The following is a 20,954-nucleotide window of genomic DNA, read 5'->3' on the forward strand; positions in this document are numbered from 1 at the left end:
CGATAAAGCAATATATACTCATGTACAGAGATCACACTACTCATGCATGTCGGTTGGGGTGGTGGGATCTGACCTCAGTCATGCATTGGAGAAACTGGAATGTCTGATCCTCAACAGATCTGACTTTGGCCTTCAGAGATCTGCTGGTTGTTTCTAACAGGATGAATGAATTATGACCACTTTCCACAAATAAGGTACAAAACTCAAGTTTACATTCTTGAAACTAGTTGAACATACTGTTCAAATTCTATGTTCTTTTATGCTTGCCAAGGATACGTTTACTTAATAAAAAATACAGTAAAAACAGTAATATTGTCAAAAATATTATAATTTAAAATAACTGTTTTCTGTTTGAATATATTTTACGATGTAATTCATTCCTGTGATGCAAACCTGAATTTTCAGCATCATTACTCCAGTCTTCAATGTCACATGATCCTTCAGAAATCATTCTAATATTCTGATTTGCTGCACATATTTGCCAGGAATCTGAAATTAATAGAAATTGCAATAGAACAATGAGTTGGAAGTCTTTTGTAACAAATGATAAATATCGTTATTGTCACTTTTGATCAGTTTAATGCACCCATAAATTTATTCATTTTGTAAATCTAATGACCACAAACTTTTGAATGGTAGTGTAGCTTATTTAAAATATAATAAAATAAAATAAACAATTCATTCAAAAATGTATTTAATCATTTATATTTGGTAACAGACTGTTTCTGTAAATTTTTTTAAATTGGACTGATATTATCCTACCGGTTTTCTCACCTTGCTGAGCTGAAATGAAATGAAATTAAATTAAATTAAATTAAATAAAAGAGAGGGAAATCATGCAATAACAGTATTGCCCAAAAAAGTAAAATATCTAAACTAACTTTGTGTTTTAGTCATTAGAAATTTAGTACAATTTAGTCAAATTATCACATTATAATGGCATTGCTATACTATTTTAATTGTTGGATACAGTCACGATGGCACATGCTTAAATTACCTACTTTTCATACTACCTATTTAATAGTGTTGACGACAAAAACATAGTATTTGTGTTTCTCAAAAATTCTTTAAAAAGTTCTGAAATGCCAAAGTGTTACTGGAAAGTGCCTACTTGTTTTAATGGACTGAGTGACTGTTAAGAAGTAGGTCAGCACTATGTTCAAAAACAGGTGTGATAGTGTGTGTGTGGGTATTTTCCTTACAAGACATCCAGTTCCCTTGCAGAAAAGGAACACTTTAGTCTGTGAATTGCTGGAAGAATGTCTCTCATTGGCACTGAGATTGCATTAGGGATGTCAGATCTAACATTGTAGCCAGAGCTCGGCCTGTTCACATACAGAAATGACACTCCAGGGATGGCGGGCTTTTGTAGAAATGGCCAGAGCGGGTCACACCAGAGGCGATATTTGAGACTGAAAGCAGTGATTCTCATGGTCCTTAGCACCCACATGCTGATTCAGTTAGGCCTTTAGGAGGGCTCACGGGTGGGGGCAGCGTGGTCAGGCCGACCCCGGCAGCTGGTGCTAGTCCTCGCCAGGCCTGCTTCTCCAGATGTGCAGACATTTGGCTGCCTGCCTCACACGTGAGCGAGAGAACGGCTGCAGTGATAGAGGGATGCGTGGATGGAAGAAATGGGTTCCCAGGGTCCAGTATCATGCTTAGACCAGCTGTCCATCCAGTGATATCTAGTAGGACTTTAGAGGTCTTTATTTGAGTCTTAACAGCAGAACAGGTCTGTTAAATTATTGGCCTGATGCCCCTGTTTGGATTTACAGGCCCCTCTCTATGGTATCTTTCATTTTTCAAGATAGACCAAACAATCTTTATGCATGCCAACTACCTGTTTTATCTTCACGGTAACATACACATGTAATGTATATATGTATGCAGCATATTGTGTGTGGTATGAAGATTTTCTGCATAAATCAGTTCTAATTGCTAAAATTCATGGGACCTCTCTCTTTTGGGATGAATGATTAGGGAACCATAGCTGTCTCGCCTCATCCCATGGCAATAGTCCTGCATCGAACACAAGGATGATGATCTACTACATTTGCTAAAATGTGAGGAATACATGTATATGAGTATACTGAACATACTATACAGTGCATACTTGTATAATAGTAGGCTTGACTTGACCTTCCTTTTCCATGTAACAAACGAAGCAGAAGAAATATCAGCTGTGATTTAACATTCTTTTAACTTATATCTACACAACTAACTGTAAAATAATAGAACAATTGAACTCAATCTTTAAATCTTTTATTAATTTATTTACAGGAATCCTCTGAACAAACTGATTAATTACAAAGAATCAGACTTTCAAGGGCTACCCATAGAGAGAATCGTTTAGGACGAACCAATTTAGTAGAATGAATCAGACTTTCCAATGTTAATTATGAAAAGAGAGAAGCACTTAGAACAAACCAATTCACCAGAATGAACTGGAATTTCCAGCGCTACATTGGAAAGAAAGCTAATGAGGTTGTTTGTTTGTTTATGTCTGCTCGTTCAGAAGAGAAGTTGCTTGCACAAATTTACAGTGTACAGTGGCTCTTGGTTGCGTCACTCACACCAATAATCGTTGGAAAAAGTAGATTGTTTTTGGAAAAGCTACACTGTTTTGAAAGCAATTGAGGTCATTTTCAGCTATTGAAAATGTAGGCAAGTTAGTAATGTTGGAATTGTTAGTTAGTTGTTATCCAAAACTGTGAGGATGCAGGAATAAATCATCCAGACTACTATTACTTCACTTTATGGTTAACTGTGTTATTTGCACTGGTGTTGTTGTGCATGTTGCCCCTTTAAAATACCCCAAAAATATAAAGTGCAGTTTCATTAGGATCACCACAAAAAGAGCAACCTGTGTCTACATCTAACTGAAATCTTACAAAATGTTTTGGCTGAGTGAAATCTACGTACTGTATATAGACAGGTTCTCTGTCTGTAAATACTGTATGTGGTATGTGGATTATTAGGCAAAAATATCTTAAATATCTTACCTGTTACTGTAAGAGTAAAATCATAGTAAAAAGGAGACAAAACTGCACAATTTAAGCAAAGAAACAGCAGTCACGTCTTTAAGCTCAACTTTCTTATTTACATTTTTCAAAGTATACATCAAAAATGGTGCACATATATGCAAGCTGTTATTAATTTGTCATGTTAATTTCTTATCATTAGCATATTCCTCCAGTTTTTACTTATTGGTCTGATGCCACCCTTACATCACCCATAATGTGGTCCAGAGCTCTTGTTCTTGAAAGACATCTACCCTTATGAACCTGTTGCTGATGCCAATATTATGTGTTTACTACCTCCTTCAGTGTGGAACTTGACAGATATTTTCTGCTTGCAGGGTGGATGCTCAGGGTCTTCATGTGGTGGATGTGACTGCAGTGGTGTTAAAGGTGCGAAGGTGAGTATGTTTTCCTCTGATTGCTCCTTTATAATTATTGTTTCTGTCAGACACCTTCACTTGCATTAACTGTTGTATATTGTAATTTAGGATGCACTGTAAACACCCACGTGTGCCAGATTACAGTTTGGATGTTTTTCCTAGCGTCAGAGCACTAATCTTACATAGAAGGATTTTTTGCACCATCTAGTGGTGTGGTTATGTTAACAGCATATACTCTGTCCTAAAAGATCATCAGTGAATGTGTATGGGGGATGCATATGGAATTTACTATGTGAAAAATGCTGCTTTATGAAGAAAAGGTGGATAACACTAATTTATTTTCAGTCATCATATTTTGTTCATCCTTATTAGGGTGAGGTTGGGCTCCCTGGTTTGATGGGCCTCGTGGGATTTCCTGGATTACCAGGGCCTGAGGGTCCCCCAGGGCCAATGGGACCAAAGGTAAAGTACTATACTGATTTTGAAGTTTAAAAGACAATTAGCTATCCAAAATGTCCCTTTTTGAGAGTGCGTGTGTCCTACATACAAGTACAGTAATGAAAAACGCCGTAATGAAAACGCCTCACCTCACACAGTATGTGTGGAACCGGCTATTTTTTTTAGAAGCACACATTAGTCCAGCTAAGTACAAAACATTACTTAATGACTCAATAAGCTAAAATGAACTAACAATGAACAATACTTATTTTGTACATTTGTAAACAAAAGTTTAGCATTTAATACATTTGTAACATATGAAAAGTTTCATAAATGCCAAGTCCTGTCGTGAAACTGTACATGACGAATGTCAAGTTGGTTCATGTTGCATATGCAGCCAATTAGCTTACTGCTTTACATTTAAATAGCTGGTTAGCATTCACTAGAGCAGTTCGCAGTGCGCTTTCAGAGTTCCTCTGAAACACTCCACCTTCCCCAGCTCCACTTGTATAGATCTGCTACGGGTTATTATATATGCTACTTGTGTAGCAGCAGTATGTCTGAAATACTCTCAGCACCGTATTGGCAGCAAGTTCCTGTACTTGCTTTGCAGCAGCAGCAACAATAATCTACAACTACAGCAAAAACCAACAGCAGCAGCCAGGGCCATCCTGAGGAGGGGGATGCAACAGGGCCCCGTGCCTGAGGGTACCAACCATTTTACAAATGGTGACAAACACTTTGCTGTTATAGCTATACATAACCCTATATGTATGTATAGTTATAACAGCAAGGCGACTAACTAAGTAATGACCTTAATTAGCAAATGCAAATTAGCAAAATCAAACATGAATTGCAGTGTTCTTTCAATATGTTTTTCTGTGTTCCCCCAGGGAGATTCAGGGGAGCCAGGAGCTCCAGGACTTAAAGGAAACAGAGTAAGTGTCCATAAATATCATGCTAAATAAATATTGTATGTTATAATATAGTCATATTCTGTAAGGCAGCTAAATAAAAAATTAATTAATTTTACATAATAGCAACACTATAACACTGTATATACAGTGGGTACGGAAAGTATTCAGACCCCCTTAAATTTTTCACTCTTTGTTATATTGCAGCCATTTGCTAAAATCATTTAAGTAAATTTTTTTTTCCTCATTAATGTACACACAGCACCCCATATTGACAGAAAAACACAGAATTGTTGACATTTTTGCAGATTTATTAAAAAAGAAAAACTGAAAATACTTTCCGTACCCACTGTACAATTACCTTTTACAGCATTATTTATCATAGACATTTTTCTTCGTGTAGGGCCCAACCGGTGTGGCTGGTTTCCCAGGACGCCCAGGTATTCCAGTAAGTTGAACTTCTTTTCAAAGAAAATGGATCATCATTAATAAATTTTAGGAAAACATAAACTTTCTGCATCTCTGTATGTTTCTGCTATTGCTTTAATTTTCCGCAGGGTCTTCCAGGTCTAGAAGGTGCACCAGGACCTCATGGAATCCCAGGCTGCAATGGAACAAAGGTACACCATGTTTGTTGTTTTTATGAATTTTTTAATCCTTAAAATGCAAAGTGAGCCTATTGGGATGAGCCACTACTTCAACAGTCTTAAATTATTCAGAATATCCCGAGTGGGTTTGAATAGAGGATTTATTTTTTTGTTTTGCAGGGGGAGCGTGGTTTTGACGGAATTCCAGGGGTTCTGGGAGTGCAGGGACCACCGGTACGAGTAGTTTTATGTCATGTGTAACATTATGTGTTATACGCCACTATATATTGTTAATCCAGTTCAACAAAAGATTCCCAACTTAACAAATATTATTCTGAATCTTTCTCAGGGCATTCCAGGTTTGAAGGGAGTAAAGGTACAGAGCACATTCTAACTTAGTTTTGCCAAGTCATGAACGGCCATATATTACAGTGATTTTACCACAAGTATGGGGTGTTCTTAAAGAGGCAATTCACCATTGGCTTTTAATTACACTTGACTGTATATGAAGCAGAAACACATGTTTTTTTAATATCTGGGTGCAGTAACATGGAAAAAGAGTACACATTAATCATTTACCTATACTACAATATAAAGCTGGTTGAAAAAAAAAAAAAAAAAACACAATGAAAGCACAACGTGAAGCATGAAGAGTGTCTAAAACAATTGTAACCATGGTAAAATCAATATAACATACAGCCTTGAGTGCATAGTTGCTTTTATAAAATGGTGGTAATATGGTAGAAGACATCACTAATGATATAATATAATATTAATAATGAAAAAAAGCATTCATGTTAAGTAGTATAGATCATTAGTTATTGACGTGTTTTGAAAATGGTGGAGTGAAGTTTGTGTGCGCTCATATTTTCCTCTCATAGGGAGATCCAGGTGGTAATATTGGAGTACCCATCCCTCAAAAAGGAGACAGGGGCTTGCCAGGACAACCTGGTTCACCAGTAAGGATTTTAATGCACCTCTTTGTGTTAATGTTGAACATATGCATTTACCGTTTATATCTTCCTGTCTTGTCTGTATACGTTAACATGTACCATTGTTTCCAAACTCTATCTTATTATCTTCTTTTTTAGGGACTAATAGGTAATCCTGGACAACAAGGGCTAATCGGCCCACCTGGACCAATGGCACCTCCAGTAAGTCTAAAGTTAAACGATCTAAATTAAATTGTAGCCTAAGGCACAACAAACCAACACCAGTGAACTTGCTCCTGAATCTCACACCATGCAATTTTTCTTTGAAGGGAAGGCCTGGTGAACCTGGCCAAAAGGGAGAGCCGGTAACTGTTCCACTTATCTGAAATCTTTTGAAAATTTGATAACATTTGGGTCTAGACTTAGTGAAAAGACCAGAGTCTGTCTTAACTGTCCTTGTTGTAGGGTGACAAGCTGACGTTTGAGGGTGAGAAAGGACAAAAGGTGAGGAACCACGGGTTCAAAAAAAACATCTGGCATTAGAACCTATGGCACTCGCAGCATATGCTTCAGCCAGGCAAACACAAAGTAATAAACTAGATCTGCCTAAGTACTTCCTGCTAATGAACATGACTGGAAGCTGACAATATGATACAAACAATAAGCATAAGCATCGAACTCTGTACCCAATTTGCAGCCCCCACCTGTTGCATCACCAAAGCTGATTGGCATCTTTACAAGTTTAGCCTCACTAATTATCATAATCACGTCCTGTTTCTTTTTTCAGGGAGAAAAAGGTTTAACCGGTCCCCCTGGTCCACCAGGGAGATCAGAGGAACATGAAGGCCCTGGAACAACAATTTATATTCCTGGAACACCGGTATGGTATCATCAATATTTTTACATGTGTTTTAAGTGTCCAGATACGTGGGGGCTACATTTCTTATATTTAAGTTACATTGTTCAGTGTTCCATGTGTCTTGCATATTTTCCAGGGTGAAATAGGCTCTAAAGGAGAGAAAGGGGAAAGGGTAAGTGGCAGCACAAAATTATGGACTCAAATACAAATATAACCACATTGTACCGAATCAATTCTATAATTATAATAATATTAGAAATTCTATTATACATTTTGTATATATTAAAATATATTATAACATCATACAAGTTTGTAATTACATACATACATACTACTACTACTACTACTAATAATAATAATAATACACGTATGTGTGTGTATGTGCATGTCTGACCTGCAAAACAAAATGTAACCGTTGTTTAAATCTTCGACTTTCTGAGTTTGTCTAATGATAGCTGCTTTGAAATTATATGTATTGTGAAAAAGGGGATAGCAAAAACAATTAATTTTGCCTTTGCCCTCATTTCCAAGGGTTTTTGTGCACCACATCAACATGGAATGAAAGGTGAACCAGGACCACCAGGGCCAATCGTAAGTGACCTGTACAACAACACAAATATTTACTTATTAAATACACTTAGCATAAATTAGTCAGCTTTAACTCTTATAATTTCATACACCGCTAGTGAAAAGTGCTTTTCTATTTTAATAATAATTATTATTTTTTACTTATTAATTATATTGTCAGCACAACAAGTTAAAGGTTTGTCTGAAGAAAATTTAAAAAGTTTGAGAAAGCTGTAGTATTTGCTTTGTCCCACTTTTGCTTTAGACTGCAGCACTCAAGCTGCATGAACTCCACAAGTTTGCATAAAACTTGATGATCATCTTCATAGAGCATCTTGAACCTCTGTACAAAGAGCCACATTATCAATGTCACTCATTTACTTTGTGCACTATTTCAAGGTTAATAATCATATAATAAACATATTCATTTAAGCCATAAAGTGTATTTTAGGCCTCACTGTACATCTTGTTTTTTATTAGAAATGATTGTTGACCTACTATCTCATCATATGATAGTATTTTATATTATGTGAAATCTGAACTTCACTTTATGTTTTCAAAGGGGAAACCAGGGAAAGAGGCACAGAATGGAGAAAAGGTATGGTGATCTTGAACAGTGACTTCAGATCTCATCAGCAATGTGTTTTTGTTAAATTTGATTGTAGTTAGTCATACTCTCTTATTTCAAATACTTTAATCAGATTTTTTTGAAATCACTTTGATTGTGATAGGGGGATCGGGGCTTCCCTGGTACTCCTGGCTTTGATGGCTTTAAGGTAAGAAAATACTTCTTGAAAAGTCACGATGTGCCTCTAAACATATACATTTTTTTATTTCATTTATTTCTATTATGACTTTTGTTCATGTTAGGGGGACAAAGGAGAACGAGGACCACCAGGTTATGTAAGTGGTTATCCAACTCCATAAAAACTAAGATAATGCTTGCTGTACTGAAACTCTACTGAAGACTATCAAAGCAACACACTACTTACGCACCTGATTCACTTAGAACAATCTTATGGACTGGTCTTGGCTAATTATAATATTTATCTTACAGGGTGGTGGTCGTCCTGGCCCTCCTGGTCCTTCTGGCCCCCCTGGAGCAGAAGGAGAGACAGGTGATGTCTGCATAATGTCTTGTCAGTATCCGGTTGTCCTGTCGAATTCTGCAGTGTCTTTATTTGTTCATCTGTTTTCTTCATTCATCAGGTTATCCAGGAGAACGTGGAGATCCTGGTCCCCCAGGTGAGAAAAGCACACTCTGATTAATTGTTAGAATTAGGTTGGCATAATGTAGTAGTTTACAAAAATTATCCTTTTTCTTAATTATCATGGTTTATTGCAGGCCGGTATATTCCTGGTCCTCCTGGACTTCCTGGCTTCCCTGGAGAGATTGGCCAGAAGGGCGATAAAGGAGTTTATGGACTGTCTCTTGAAGGTCCAAGAGGAGCTGATGGACAACCTGGCCCCCCTGGACCGCCAGGACAGATCAGTAAGAACCTCTTAAACAAAAATAACTGTTGCTGTAATATCATAAAAACTCATGGAAAGAATGGAGTGACCATGTCATCGTAAAGAGAGACTTGAGATATACATATTCACTAAATCCATTGGGTGAAAGGCTAGTAGTGAGGAGACAAAACATATAAAGATTCTTGTGTGGTTCCTTTGATTGTCCATTCCAAAGTGTCACTGGTGTTGTTATTTCTATTTTAGATGAAGACTGTAATATTAAAAAAGGAGCTCAAGGCCCTCCTGGACCTCCTGGGTTGCAAGGAGAGATAGGACAGAAAGGTGAGGAGGTCATTCAATCATCCATTTGTTTACTGTAGTTTTTTGGTTTTTATCAAAATTTGAGTTTTTCTGCTCTTTCAGGTGATCAAGGTGAAACATGCACAGAGTGCACTGTTTTCGGGCCACCAGGTTTGCTTGGTCCTCCAGGGCCAAAGGGTCAGCAAGGTGAGAAGCAGTGAGCAAGGCTTTGTTTTGGTATGTTTGTTCTTTCTGAGATTATGCATCACGCTGGATGTTTTCATTTTAGGTTATCCCGGACAAGCGGGGAGTAAAGGAGTGAAGGGAGTGACAGGACCTCCTGGGCCTGCTGGAATTCCTGTATGTATATTTTCCATCCTAATTAAACATGTATTACTTAGTATGTCAGTTTTTTGTGGCACCCTGGACACAAATGCATCAGTAATGCACTGTACCCACCAGGGGTGCCACCATGGTTTCTGGACCCCAAGAAGAGCATATTTACTCGTGCCCCTTCACGCTCCTTTCCCCCTTCGTAGAAATCATGTACGGGTCCCCTCTACCTTGGAATCGTCCTAACCTTCCCCTCCATTACGGCGCCCTTGGTGACCAATATAAATGTGGCTGTAAACACTACAGAATCCTGTCAATATAAATTGTACCTTTCTTTTTGCTTGTCCTTCAACTTTAGGGTCAAGGTGGCTCTTCAGGTTTAATGGGTGCCCCTGGTGCTCAAGGTGAGCCTGGTGATGTCTTTGTGGCTCCAGGGCTGAAAGGAGATAAGGGTTTACCTGGTACTACTGGAGACAGAGGGTTTCCAGGTGTTGATGGGTTCTCAGGGAAAGATGGCCAGCCAGGGCAGCCTGGACCAAAGGGAGAGCCTGTGAGTACAAAGTCTGAAAGATCCACCAAAACAGGCTTGGCAAATAGCTGAATTCACTTTTACATCTAATTTACAATGTATCTGAATCCCAAAATCTATACTGCAATATTTTATTAACCATGGACTAACTGCTGTTTTGATTCATAAATCTTTTTTATGTGATTAGGCTAGATTTGGTATTAAGGGTGATCGTGGCCTGGATGGAGATCGTGGTCTTCTCGGTCCTCCGGGTGAGAGAGGTCCCCCAGGTCTTTCAGGCATAGGTCGGCCAGGTGAACCTGGTGAAAAAGGCTCAGCAGGTTTGCCTGGTGCACCAGGAAGGCCAGGATTACCAGGTCAGTGATTTAGATAAAAAATGTGCTTATCCACTGGTTGTCATTGTTCTTTAAAACAATCACAATCTCAAATATCTTTGTAGGAGCTAAAGGTGAAGCTGGTAAAACTATAAGTTTACCTGGACCTCAGGGTTCCCCAGGACTTCGTGGAGAGACTGGCAGACCTGGACTTCAAGGTAAATTCAGGTTATGCTAACGTGTCATCCTGCTCAAAAATTGGACTCAGTGCTCTGATGCAGAGCTGGTTGTACTGACGTCTCTTTCACTTTATCACTCAGGTGACACAGGTTTTCCAGGTGAACGTGGAGTTTCAGGACTCCCAGGAGACAAAGGTGACCCTGGACCGCCAGGAATCGGCATTCCTGGGCACCCAGGACCAAAAGGCAAGTACCATATATAGTGTCTATAAGTGTCAAAATTTTTCTTAAGGTGAAATGCACTAATACCCTGCACATTTAACTATTAAACCTTAAAGTTCATAATTGATAAAAGAGCTATAGTGGCAAATATTATAGGTTTCCATGAATTCACATGTTAGTCTTTATTCTGGCTGACTGTAGTGAGAATTACTTTTGCATAAATGGGTGTCAAATTAGTTTAAATGATCTAATCTAGACTCTATCACCTTTCTAACTGTCCATCTTTCCCTCTTCTAGGATACTCTGGGATTCCAGGTCCTGCTGGGATTCCAGGAGAGCCTGGTCAACCAGGTCAGGATGGCTTGCCTGGTCGTGCAGGGACATCTGGGCAAAAAGTATGATGGTGGATGTCATTTAGACTTTTTCACGTATTATGGTTGTATAAAAAAGGGTAAAAAATTATATCACTTTTTCATTGACCCTAAACTATATCATATACAGGGTGAACCTGGCAGGGGTCTTCCTGGTCCTAAAGGTACCATAGGTCAGCCAGGATTGCCAGGATTTCCAGGGGAGAAGGGTAATCCTGGAATGCCAGGGGTTCCTGGAACTGAGGGAAGTACTGGGCCAACTGGACTACAGGGAACCAAAGGTACATTTACTGTGTTGGCTTCACATAATACTTTTGAATAGATTATTTACCAGATGTTCTGAAAGTACTTCCTTTAGAGCTGACTAAGAAACTTTTAACAGACAATTTTGTTCATTGTAATTTAGTTCGGAAGTTGTGAACAAAAGAGTGCATTTGAAAAATATCCTGGTGGTTTTACTGATGCATTGCCAAAAGTAGAAAAAGATTTGTTGTGGCTTTACAAAAATTAACTGTCTGGGGAAACTCTTGGTTAATATAAATAAGTTGAAGAACTAAGGAACATGACCCTAGGTTCCAGTCTCATTTAAGCGTAAACCACGACCAGTTTGATCTTCTGGGAAAATTTGGGCATAAAAAATTTGGCAATTACAAATTTCTTTAAGGACAGCACACCAACCAAACATTGGGTGAGACGGATGATTTTCAAAATCATCCAGTCATTGCAGATAATGCAAACTGTCTGGTGAACTTTCACTGTGTTTTGAAAAGCTGACAAACAGGGTGGAAAACAAGTTGAAAAGTGCTCTAAAGCAATGGGAAATTATGTGAAAGGCCCTCTGACTGAAGACTAGTCATGTTCTAAATACTTTGCATAGGTTGTATTGTGCATGCTTGAAGGACAATAGAGCATTGCAGTAGTTCATTCTTGTAATGACAAACGCCTGGACAAGAAACTGTCAGATCTTCTTGAGCTGTTGAGCGGAAATCGTACTTGGTTACTAACATTAACCTCAGTTCCCTGAGATATGGGAATGAGTACTGCATCGCTAAGAAGCTATGGGAAAAAAGTCATTTTTTCTCCTAAACTGAAGCCTTTTTTAATAACGTAGTGCAACTGCACGGCCGTAGGTTCGTGCAGTATATTTAAAAACTATGTCCATGAAGCAACAAGGACTGAAGGTCAGTAGACTGTAGCGGCTCAATGGGAGGGCCCTTTAGAGCCCTCAGAACAGTGGGCAGATCCCATGTAGGGACAGTGAGGGGGCGAGGCGGATTCAGCCTCCTGGATCCCTTCAAAAAACAGACAACTAAGTTGTTCCTGCCCACCAATTGGCTATAGGAGCATGGGATGCCGCTATAGTTGCTACATAGACCTTGAGCGTAGATGGTAAGCGTCCCTTATCCAGCAGCTCTTGCAGGAAGGACAATGTCACTGATATGTCGCAGGAGGTTGGGTCTTTGCGGGTTGTGCACCAGGCAGAGAAAACAGACCATTTAAGGGCATAGAGGTGTCTTGTAGACAGAGCTCTAGCCTGAGAAATAGTGTTTAGAACACACCTGGGGAGGTTTGCAGGCTACCATCGAGAGGCCAGAGGTGCAGAGCCCACAACCATATTGTCCTGTTCACCTGAGAGAGGAGATCCCGCCTCAGGGGAATGGGCCATGGGGCTGCTACGAGCAGCTGAGACAGCTCTGAGAACCAATGCTGGTTTCTCCAGAGCAGGGCCATCAAGAGAACGAACCTTGTGTTCTTGTTCCCTGACCCGCCTGATTACCTGAGGGATGAGTGCGATCGGGGGAAAAGTGTAAAGGAGGAGGTTGGCCAACGCGACCTCTGCCTTGCCAAAGAGCTCCCAGAATTTTTATTTTATTTTTATTATGCAAACAGATTGTAACGAATCAGCTCATGAGGAAATATGAATAATTAATCATAACTAGTTATAATTAATTATGAATATTTAGATCCGCTGTAAATATTTAGCTGACCTCTCAGGGTCAACTGTCTTGTCAATTCTAAGAACGTTAATTTCCTGGTCAAGGAAAATAACTTTCTTACTGTACAATTCTACAAAAGCTTGTAGCATAAATCTGCATGATTAAGTGACTCCAGTTATAAGCAAACAATGAACCACGTCAAGTGTGATACAAGTAAGGTTTTATTAACTGCATAAACACTTAAACTAGTCTAACATACTACATAAACACATAAACTGGTCTAACATACACATACACACACACACACACACACAGTTTGTATAGGAAAGGGTTAAAGCTTAACCCTTTAAAGAGAAGCGAAAATAAGAACATGAAGTTATTGAAACATTTGCATATTCAGCAGATCTACGCCTGAGGGAAATGTCAGATTCTTAGTTCAAACACACCTTTGTAAAAAGGTGCAACTGATACTTAATGTATCAATTAATAAGACTAAGTTTGATACTTGCGAGTCTCGTCTGTCTGAAAGAGATTCCTGATGCAATCTTAAGGCCCAAGATCTTTGCTGAAGTTGGTTGAGGGAAAAGAACCAGTTTGAGTCAGAGGATCTTGGTGAAATTGACAAATCGAGGCCGAAAGCCTGGTACAAATCTCAAGATGTCCTGGAGTGCGTTTTTCTCACATCTTCTCAGAAATTCAACAAACCACCGACTGGGCGGGTCACATGAAGTGTGGCCTTTAAAGCCTGCAAAGATTCAAGCCTCGCAAGATGGGCTTGTCCAATGAGGAAGTCCGGAATCTCAAGTGTGAGTTCTGAGATACTGGGGCGTTTTTATGGCCCTTTGTTTGAAAACATGGTAATTTGCATATGAAACTTGGATAAAAACTTACTAAAGACTCTTAGAACACTAATATGTTGCGTAGGTGTAAACATACAATATACACTCTCAATTAGATCATCCGAATACAAATTCATAGATACTAAACAAGGGTTTATAAGGGTTATATATATGTAAGCTGACAGGAGTGTGTTTCGATTATAAGCCTGCATAACAGTATACAATTTCAAAGACAAAATACACGATGACAATAATATACCCAATGACCTGAAGGATCATGTGTGTTCATTCAAAGAAAGGTTTTCCTATTAATTAATTAGCAAAGAAAAGTCCTTCCCTTGTGGATTTTCCTTATGGGCAAGGAAGCGATTTTCTTCACCTGAATTCCAGGAGGTCGTAAATGTATCGAGTGTCAGGGTTGCCATGGAACCAGGGGCCTGTTCGGCTTCCTGGGGTGTTACAGAGTATTTGTTAAATCTAGCTAACAAAATATATATTGTGTGTTTGAGTGGTCCAGACGCTACACAGATATACTATTTACAGGTGACAAATCAAATATAAAATAACCAAAACATACATGACAGCCAACATGATTTGCGTGAGTGTGTGTGTAAGTGTAACTGGGTGTGGTATATAAACAAAGGAACATGTAGAAAATTACAACAGACATAACAATAATACAAACAACAATAATAATAATGATGACAATAATAATAATGATGATAATAATAGTATTAATAACAAAAATTGGAGGATGGAGGGAGGTGATAAATAATAGTAGTAGCAATAATAATAATGAACTCAATTAATCAGAAATTAGGGGAAAGTTGGAGGATGAGGAAGATGACAAATAGCAATAATAATAGTATTAGTAATTGTAGCAATAATAACAATATTAACAATAAACTAATTTCATCAGGAACGAGGGGGAGGTTGGAGGATCAAGAAGAAGACAAATAGTAATAATAATAATGATAATAATAATAATAATAATAATAATAGTAGTAGTAGTAGTAGTAATAACGACACCAGCAACATTAATATGGTAAGGTATTATAAGGCTGCCTCTGGGCTCTCCGTGAGCATGGCATAAGATAGACCCCCATTATTATTATTTTTTCTTTCTTTTTCCTTTCCGTTTTCCTACATTTATTGTTAAATTCGTGATAGACGTATATGTGTCAACTAGTGTGTGATGCATTAAAAATAACGTGACGTGCAGCGTAGAACCAGCCCAGTGCAAAACTCAGGCCACCATACCCACGTCACATTTACCCTGTGTGTGATATATATATGTGTGTATGTATAATTATTTTTCTTTCCCCTTTCTCTTCCTCTTTTCCCTCCTCTCTCTTTTCTTTCCCTCTTTTCTTCCCCTTCTTTCCCTTGTTTATGCTCCAATAAATGTATGTATATCATCTGTGAAACATTAAAAAAGCAAGACATGTAGTGCTGAACCAGCCAGAGGCAAGAAATCTATGGCAAAGCTGGTACAACACTCTTAAAAATAAAGGTGCTTAACCCTTTATCAGGCAAAGAACCATATTTGGTAACTTAATCGACCATTCACAATAGCGTTTACATGCCTCTCCGTGAGCTCGTTTAAGCACGTGGATTTCTCCCAGCCAATCAACAGATATCAGTCTACGTCACAGATAGTGACACCATGGCATCTGACCAATCAGGAGTTGCCTGGGGCATTTCAAACTTCAGTGTCCTTCCGGATCTTGTAAAGTACGGATTTACGCTCCTACCTACTCCCACAAATATGGAAATAGCATCAAAACAAACAATGGTAAGTTAATGAAACTCACACATTACATGGTTGAATAGTTGTGTTAAATGTTGAGATAGCTGTTGTTTGCGTAGGATTTCTAGAAATTTGTGAAAGTTGGACATGAAAGATGGTATTTGATCATATTTAATCATAAGTTCAGTTCAAGTTCAGGTTCAGGTAAAACTAGCGCAAGCGACAGAGTGACCATTTTTAGATATACGCCCGATGCATCTAGTGAGCCATGCTTAGGTCATTTTTTTTTTTTACAAATAATGCATTATAACATAGGACAATAGTATTTAATAGTGCATTGAATGTTTTCACAGGTTGATATAACATTATACAGTGATCCAGTGAAAAACTTAAGCCATTTATTGAAATGATCAAGCCATAAATAGTGAAATATGTGTAATTTTGGTCAGTTTTATGACCTTATAATAGTTTTATTGTACTTAAATGGCATACATTAGTGTTCATTTTACTGTGAGACTTATTTCTGCTAAAATAAGTGGTTTCACCAGTACTTATAGTGCTATTTTTCTCTTAATGCATTATAATGTAGGACAGTAGTACTCAATAGTGCATTGAATGTTGCCACAGGTTAGTGATCCAGTGGGAAACTTAAGCCATTTATTGAAATTATCAAGCCATAAATAGTGAAATATGTTTAACTTACAACAGTTTTTTGTTATTATTATAATTTTTACTACTAACCCAGTTTATGTTATTATGGCATATATTGGAGTTTATTTTTTACTGTGAGCATTATTACCGCTAAAATAAGTGGTACCACCAGTACTTACTAGTAGGGATGCACCGATACTGAGCTCTTGTACTCGTACTTGTTAAAATGCCCCGATACCAAATGCCGATGCCACACAGCATGTGTTACGTGCCATATTCAGACAAAGAAACACTGACAGCAGAATGGAATTATTAGAGATTAAAGATGTCTACAAAGTATATGTATGCAATGAATATAAAACATTCTGTATTAATGCCTGTATAGCTGATTTGCGCCAGCTGGTAAGCAAAGCACGCTGAGTGGATTGAGTGCACGGCGGCGCAGATGAAGCTTGTCGAGCGAATTTCCCTTTCTCACAGACATCACTGGAAAGTTTGTAGTTCGGTTGGATATGTCAAAAAGAAGTAAAACAATGCACAAGTTACTTAATGGTAGGGAGGGAGGGAAAGAGAGAGAGAGAGAGCACGCGCACTTTTGTGTGATCTTTATTGATGTTCGCTCACTTAGCACGCATCATTTGGATTAAAACTAAATCATAAATATAAGACAATTTATAGGGGCATTCACTATAAACATCATTTATTTTTACCCTTAAGCATACACGACTTTCTGGCGAAAGTGAAACTAACAGCCTGTGTGAAATGCACTAGGCTGTACTACTGTCCTCTCATTCTGCACGGTACAAATACATGTGCACGTTGCGCGTGTTTTGCTTGCTTCACGAGTGTTTCTGCATTATATGAGTGGCTTTGGAAAATAAATCGCTGCACGTTTCAGATTAAAAAAACGTGACTTCTATTTATGAAAATATCACAGTTAGGAGATTTATAGCGAGTGGTTCCCTGCATTTTTACAGCAAATCACGTGATTACAGTACTAAGCCGCTGCAATGGAGCAGCTCTAATGCTATTAAATTAAAGATGATGTAGGCTACCATAGAGAGAGAAAAAATGAACAGTGAAAGTAACAAAAACTTGTAAAATACATTTTAATGGGCATGATTAAGTTTGAAAATAACAGAAGGATATACAGTCAAACCAAAAATTATTCAGAGACCAGATATAATGTTTGATATTTTTTTACTAGTGGGTGCAGGACACTATAGTTCATTTATGTAAAGTGAGGATAGCAAAATAAACTACTGTGTATAAACTGTGATATATTATACCCAAAAATTCTTCATACAGTGGACTACCAGTAAAATTTATACAAATCTGGGCCCAAAAATTGGGGAAAAAACTGAAGTTCAGGTTTGCATGAAGCTGGTTGACAGCATGCCCAGGAGACTACAGGCTGTCATTAAGGCTAAGGGTCACCCGACAAAGTATTTATAGTTGTGTAAATATTGACAGCTGTATGAATCATTTTTGGTTTATTGTAATCCATTACATACCTTTCTATCAAAGTTATCTGACATTATCAAGCTGAATTTGTTCTGACACAGTTTAACACAGTATGAGTTCTTGTCATATTTTATTACCATTTTCTAAACTATAGCGAATATAATGTGAGAAATGTTGAATAAATTTAGGTTTGACTATCTATTTGATAAATGAAGTTAACCAACTAACATTATACATACTCTTTTGGTTTCTGTACCCAATATTTAAAAAATGTACAAATGCAATGAAAATATTGGTATCGGTACTCGGTATCGGCAAGTACCAAAAATAAAAGTATCGTATCGGGCGAGTACTGGGAAAAGTGGTATCCGTGCATTCCTACTTACTAGTGCTATTTTTCACTTCTTATAATATATTTACAGTTTATATGTCAATATTCTATGTTTTCAGATCTGCACTTTACTGTTACTGTTTTTTTATTCACAAGTAATTCAAAGTGTGCTTGATATTGACTCAAAAACTTACTTTTCTTTTGCAGCTGTCTACACCAACAGCTAGACCTGCAAGTACTGCAGCAGGAAGCGGAAAATACTATGGTCTACAGGGTCTGGAAGGTTCTCCGTGCCTCAATGATGAACGCAACTGCTTTATTGAGTACCATGAAGCAGTTGCCTAAGTGACTGGACTCGAATTGTGACACGTGAAAAAGAAAAAAAAAAGAAAAAGAAAAGAAAAGAATTTCCTAAATAAATATACTATTAAGTTTATAAATGTTTTAATAAATACTTTTTATTATTTTATGTATGTCTTATATTTTTGTATATATCCACTTTTCATCAAAGAAGTAGTTGCCTAAGTGATTTTGACACATGAAAAAGAAGAAATGTTCCTAAATAAAAGAAAAAATGTTCTTAAATAAATATTCTATGAAGTTTATATATGTTTTATGTGTTTATTTATGTTTTATATCTGTGTCTTATATTTTAAATATATACCCTTTTTTGGGGGGGGGGGGGGGGGGGGGAACACAGGGGAATCAGCTAATCTGCTCCAGGAGGATTAATCAAAAACAGAGAGTTTTTCAGCATAATAGTTGAAACTTTTTCTCTATTTATCATTCATTTGAAGCAATAAATGGGTCGCAGAAGTGGGAAAAGTTGCTTTAGTCTTTGAAAAATAATCTGTCATAGAGGTTTAGAAGAGGTGATAAAAATCAATAGCCTGAATAGAAAATTGCCTGGAAGGGCTCACAACAGTTGCGAGATAAGAGAAAAGATTAAGCGGCTTGTTTTGCTGTGCTCTCTCTCTCTCTCTCACCCTCCCCCTCTCCTCCATTGTTTTCAGAAGAATTTCACTCTTGCCAATATGTGCTGTTGGCTTGTTAATAGGCCAGCAGCAGTTAATTTCGAGGTGCTTGTGTCAATCTTTTGTCACTTCTGGTGTCCTGTGGCAAACTCAGGGTGGAAACAAAGGCCCCCTGGAAACTGGAGATCGATAGGCTGAGAGGGAGATGTTATCAGCAGAGCGAGGCTGCTGGCTTTATGAGCTCTGTCTTTTGCATGATCTTCAGGGTGAAGCTGCCAGCCGCTAACATTAAAAATATATATTTTTTAAAGTCACAAAAGTTCAAAAGCCTTGTAATAGCCTCCAATAACACTGCAGGGTTGAAATTTTGAATTTCCAAGCATTTCAATGAGTGCCCTATAAAGGGTTAAAAGGTTCTTCACAGCGATGCCATAGGAGAACCATTTTTGGTTCCAGAAAGAACCATTCAGTCAAAGATTCTTTAAAGAATCATCTCTTTCTTACCTTTTTTGTAATTTGAAGAACCTTCTTACGCCACAAAGAAGCTTTTGTGAAACAGAAAGGTTCTTCAGATGTTAAAGGTTTTTAATGGAACCATTTACACAAAATGGTTCTTCTATGGCATCGTGAAGCACCTTTATTTTTAAGAGTGAAGCTGGTGGTACAAGGTCTCCGGCCCCACATCACACCCACCCACAACTAATCTGAACCACACAGGACTGGGACTGAGATGCCACAGCCAACTGGGGCCCAGAGGCAGGAAGAGAGAGAGAGAGGGAAAAAAGAAGAGGGGAGAAAGTCATAGAGAGAGAGAGATTAATTAATCTTTTATAAGTGTTTAATTGGGTTTTATATTAGTCAGTGTTGCTACCTCCTCATAAGCCCCCTCCCCCAATCTTGCTTAAATATTGATGAAGGTGTATCGTTGACGATGGCTTCAGACAAAAAAGGTCAGCGGATTCATGATTGTTGGAAGTTTATGAGAGATAACCAAGAGGGGTGTAATTCTAATGTATTATTTTGAATGGAAGTGGACAGGTTTTCCATGGATATGTATTCTATTAGCAAGTTTTTCCAAGATGTAATATGTATGGTATTCCTTCATGAGGATAGTTTTCTTGGTGATTGTTAGAGCCACTAGGAGTAATTGAATGTATTGTTTAAATTGCGTGAAAATATGTGTCTGGGGTGTTTTGTGTACAATGTGAGCATGTTTCTGAAGTAAAACCCAATTTAAATAATTTATGTCCAGTTATGTGAAATCTATGAAGTACTTTATACTGTATAAGTTGCAGGTTGGCATTTTTTGTCATGAAGTGCAGTGGGGCAAAAAAGTATTTAGTCAGCCACCAATTGTGCAAGTTCTCCCACTTTAAAAGATGAGAGAGGCCTGTAATTTTCATCATAGGTATACCTCAACTATGAGAGACAAAATGAGAAAAAAAAATCCAGAAAATCACATTGTAGGATTTTTAAAGAATTAATTGGTAAATTCCTCGGTAAAATAAGTATTTGGTCACCTACAAACAAGCAAGATTTCTGGCTCTCACAGACCTGTAACAACTTCTTTAAGAGGCTCCTCTGTCCTCCACACGTTACCTGTATTAATGG

General features: G+C 38.0%; 1 protein-coding gene across 2 annotated transcripts in view; it reads left to right on the top strand.

Moving 5' to 3' along the window:
• col4a1 (collagen, type IV, alpha 1) overlaps positions 1 to 20,954 on the top strand; it is a 79,115-nt gene that overhangs the window by 41,555 nt on the left and 16,606 nt on the right. The window contains exons 2-31 of one of the 2 annotated variants that reach the window (XM_016241515.1): positions 1,981 to 2,063; positions 3,359 to 3,418; positions 3,773 to 3,862; positions 4,732 to 4,776; positions 5,156 to 5,200; positions 5,310 to 5,372; positions 5,520 to 5,573; positions 5,689 to 5,715; positions 6,221 to 6,298; positions 6,431 to 6,493; positions 6,601 to 6,636; positions 6,737 to 6,775; positions 7,059 to 7,151; positions 7,267 to 7,302; positions 7,662 to 7,721; positions 8,260 to 8,295; positions 8,429 to 8,473; positions 8,568 to 8,600; positions 8,755 to 8,815; positions 8,907 to 8,942; positions 9,043 to 9,189; positions 9,414 to 9,491; positions 9,573 to 9,656; positions 9,739 to 9,809; positions 10,141 to 10,332; positions 10,499 to 10,667; positions 10,751 to 10,843; positions 10,946 to 11,050; positions 11,324 to 11,421; positions 11,528 to 11,678. In XM_016241515.1, the coding sequence (XP_016097001.1) occupies positions 3,797 to 3,862; positions 4,732 to 4,776; positions 5,156 to 5,200; positions 5,310 to 5,372; positions 5,520 to 5,573; positions 5,689 to 5,715; positions 6,221 to 6,298; positions 6,431 to 6,493; positions 6,601 to 6,636; positions 6,737 to 6,775; positions 7,059 to 7,151; positions 7,267 to 7,302; positions 7,662 to 7,721; positions 8,260 to 8,295; positions 8,429 to 8,473; positions 8,568 to 8,600; positions 8,755 to 8,815; positions 8,907 to 8,942; positions 9,043 to 9,189; positions 9,414 to 9,491; positions 9,573 to 9,656; positions 9,739 to 9,809; positions 10,141 to 10,332; positions 10,499 to 10,667; positions 10,751 to 10,843; positions 10,946 to 11,050; positions 11,324 to 11,421; positions 11,528 to 11,678 (2,104 nt within the window). In that variant the 5' untranslated portion in view covers positions 1,981 to 2,063; positions 3,359 to 3,418; positions 3,773 to 3,796. The remainder of the gene's footprint in view (positions 1 to 1,980; positions 2,064 to 3,358; positions 3,419 to 3,772; positions 3,863 to 4,731; positions 4,777 to 5,155; positions 5,201 to 5,309; positions 5,373 to 5,519; positions 5,574 to 5,688; positions 5,716 to 6,220; positions 6,299 to 6,430; positions 6,494 to 6,600; positions 6,637 to 6,736; positions 6,776 to 7,058; positions 7,152 to 7,266; positions 7,303 to 7,661; positions 7,722 to 8,259; positions 8,296 to 8,428; positions 8,474 to 8,567; positions 8,601 to 8,754; positions 8,816 to 8,906; positions 8,943 to 9,042; positions 9,190 to 9,413; positions 9,492 to 9,572; positions 9,657 to 9,738; positions 9,810 to 10,140; positions 10,333 to 10,498; positions 10,668 to 10,750; positions 10,844 to 10,945; positions 11,051 to 11,323; positions 11,422 to 11,527; positions 11,679 to 20,954) is intronic. The other variant, XM_016241514.1, reaches the window with a different exon arrangement.

The sequence above is a fragment of the Sinocyclocheilus grahami genome, unplaced genomic scaffold, assembly GCF_001515645.1.
Source record: "Sinocyclocheilus grahami isolate Dianchi unplaced genomic scaffold, SAMN03320097.WGS_v1.1 scaffold624.1, whole genome shotgun sequence".
Taxonomy (NCBI): Eukaryota; Metazoa; Chordata; class Actinopteri; order Cypriniformes; family Cyprinidae; genus Sinocyclocheilus; species Sinocyclocheilus grahami.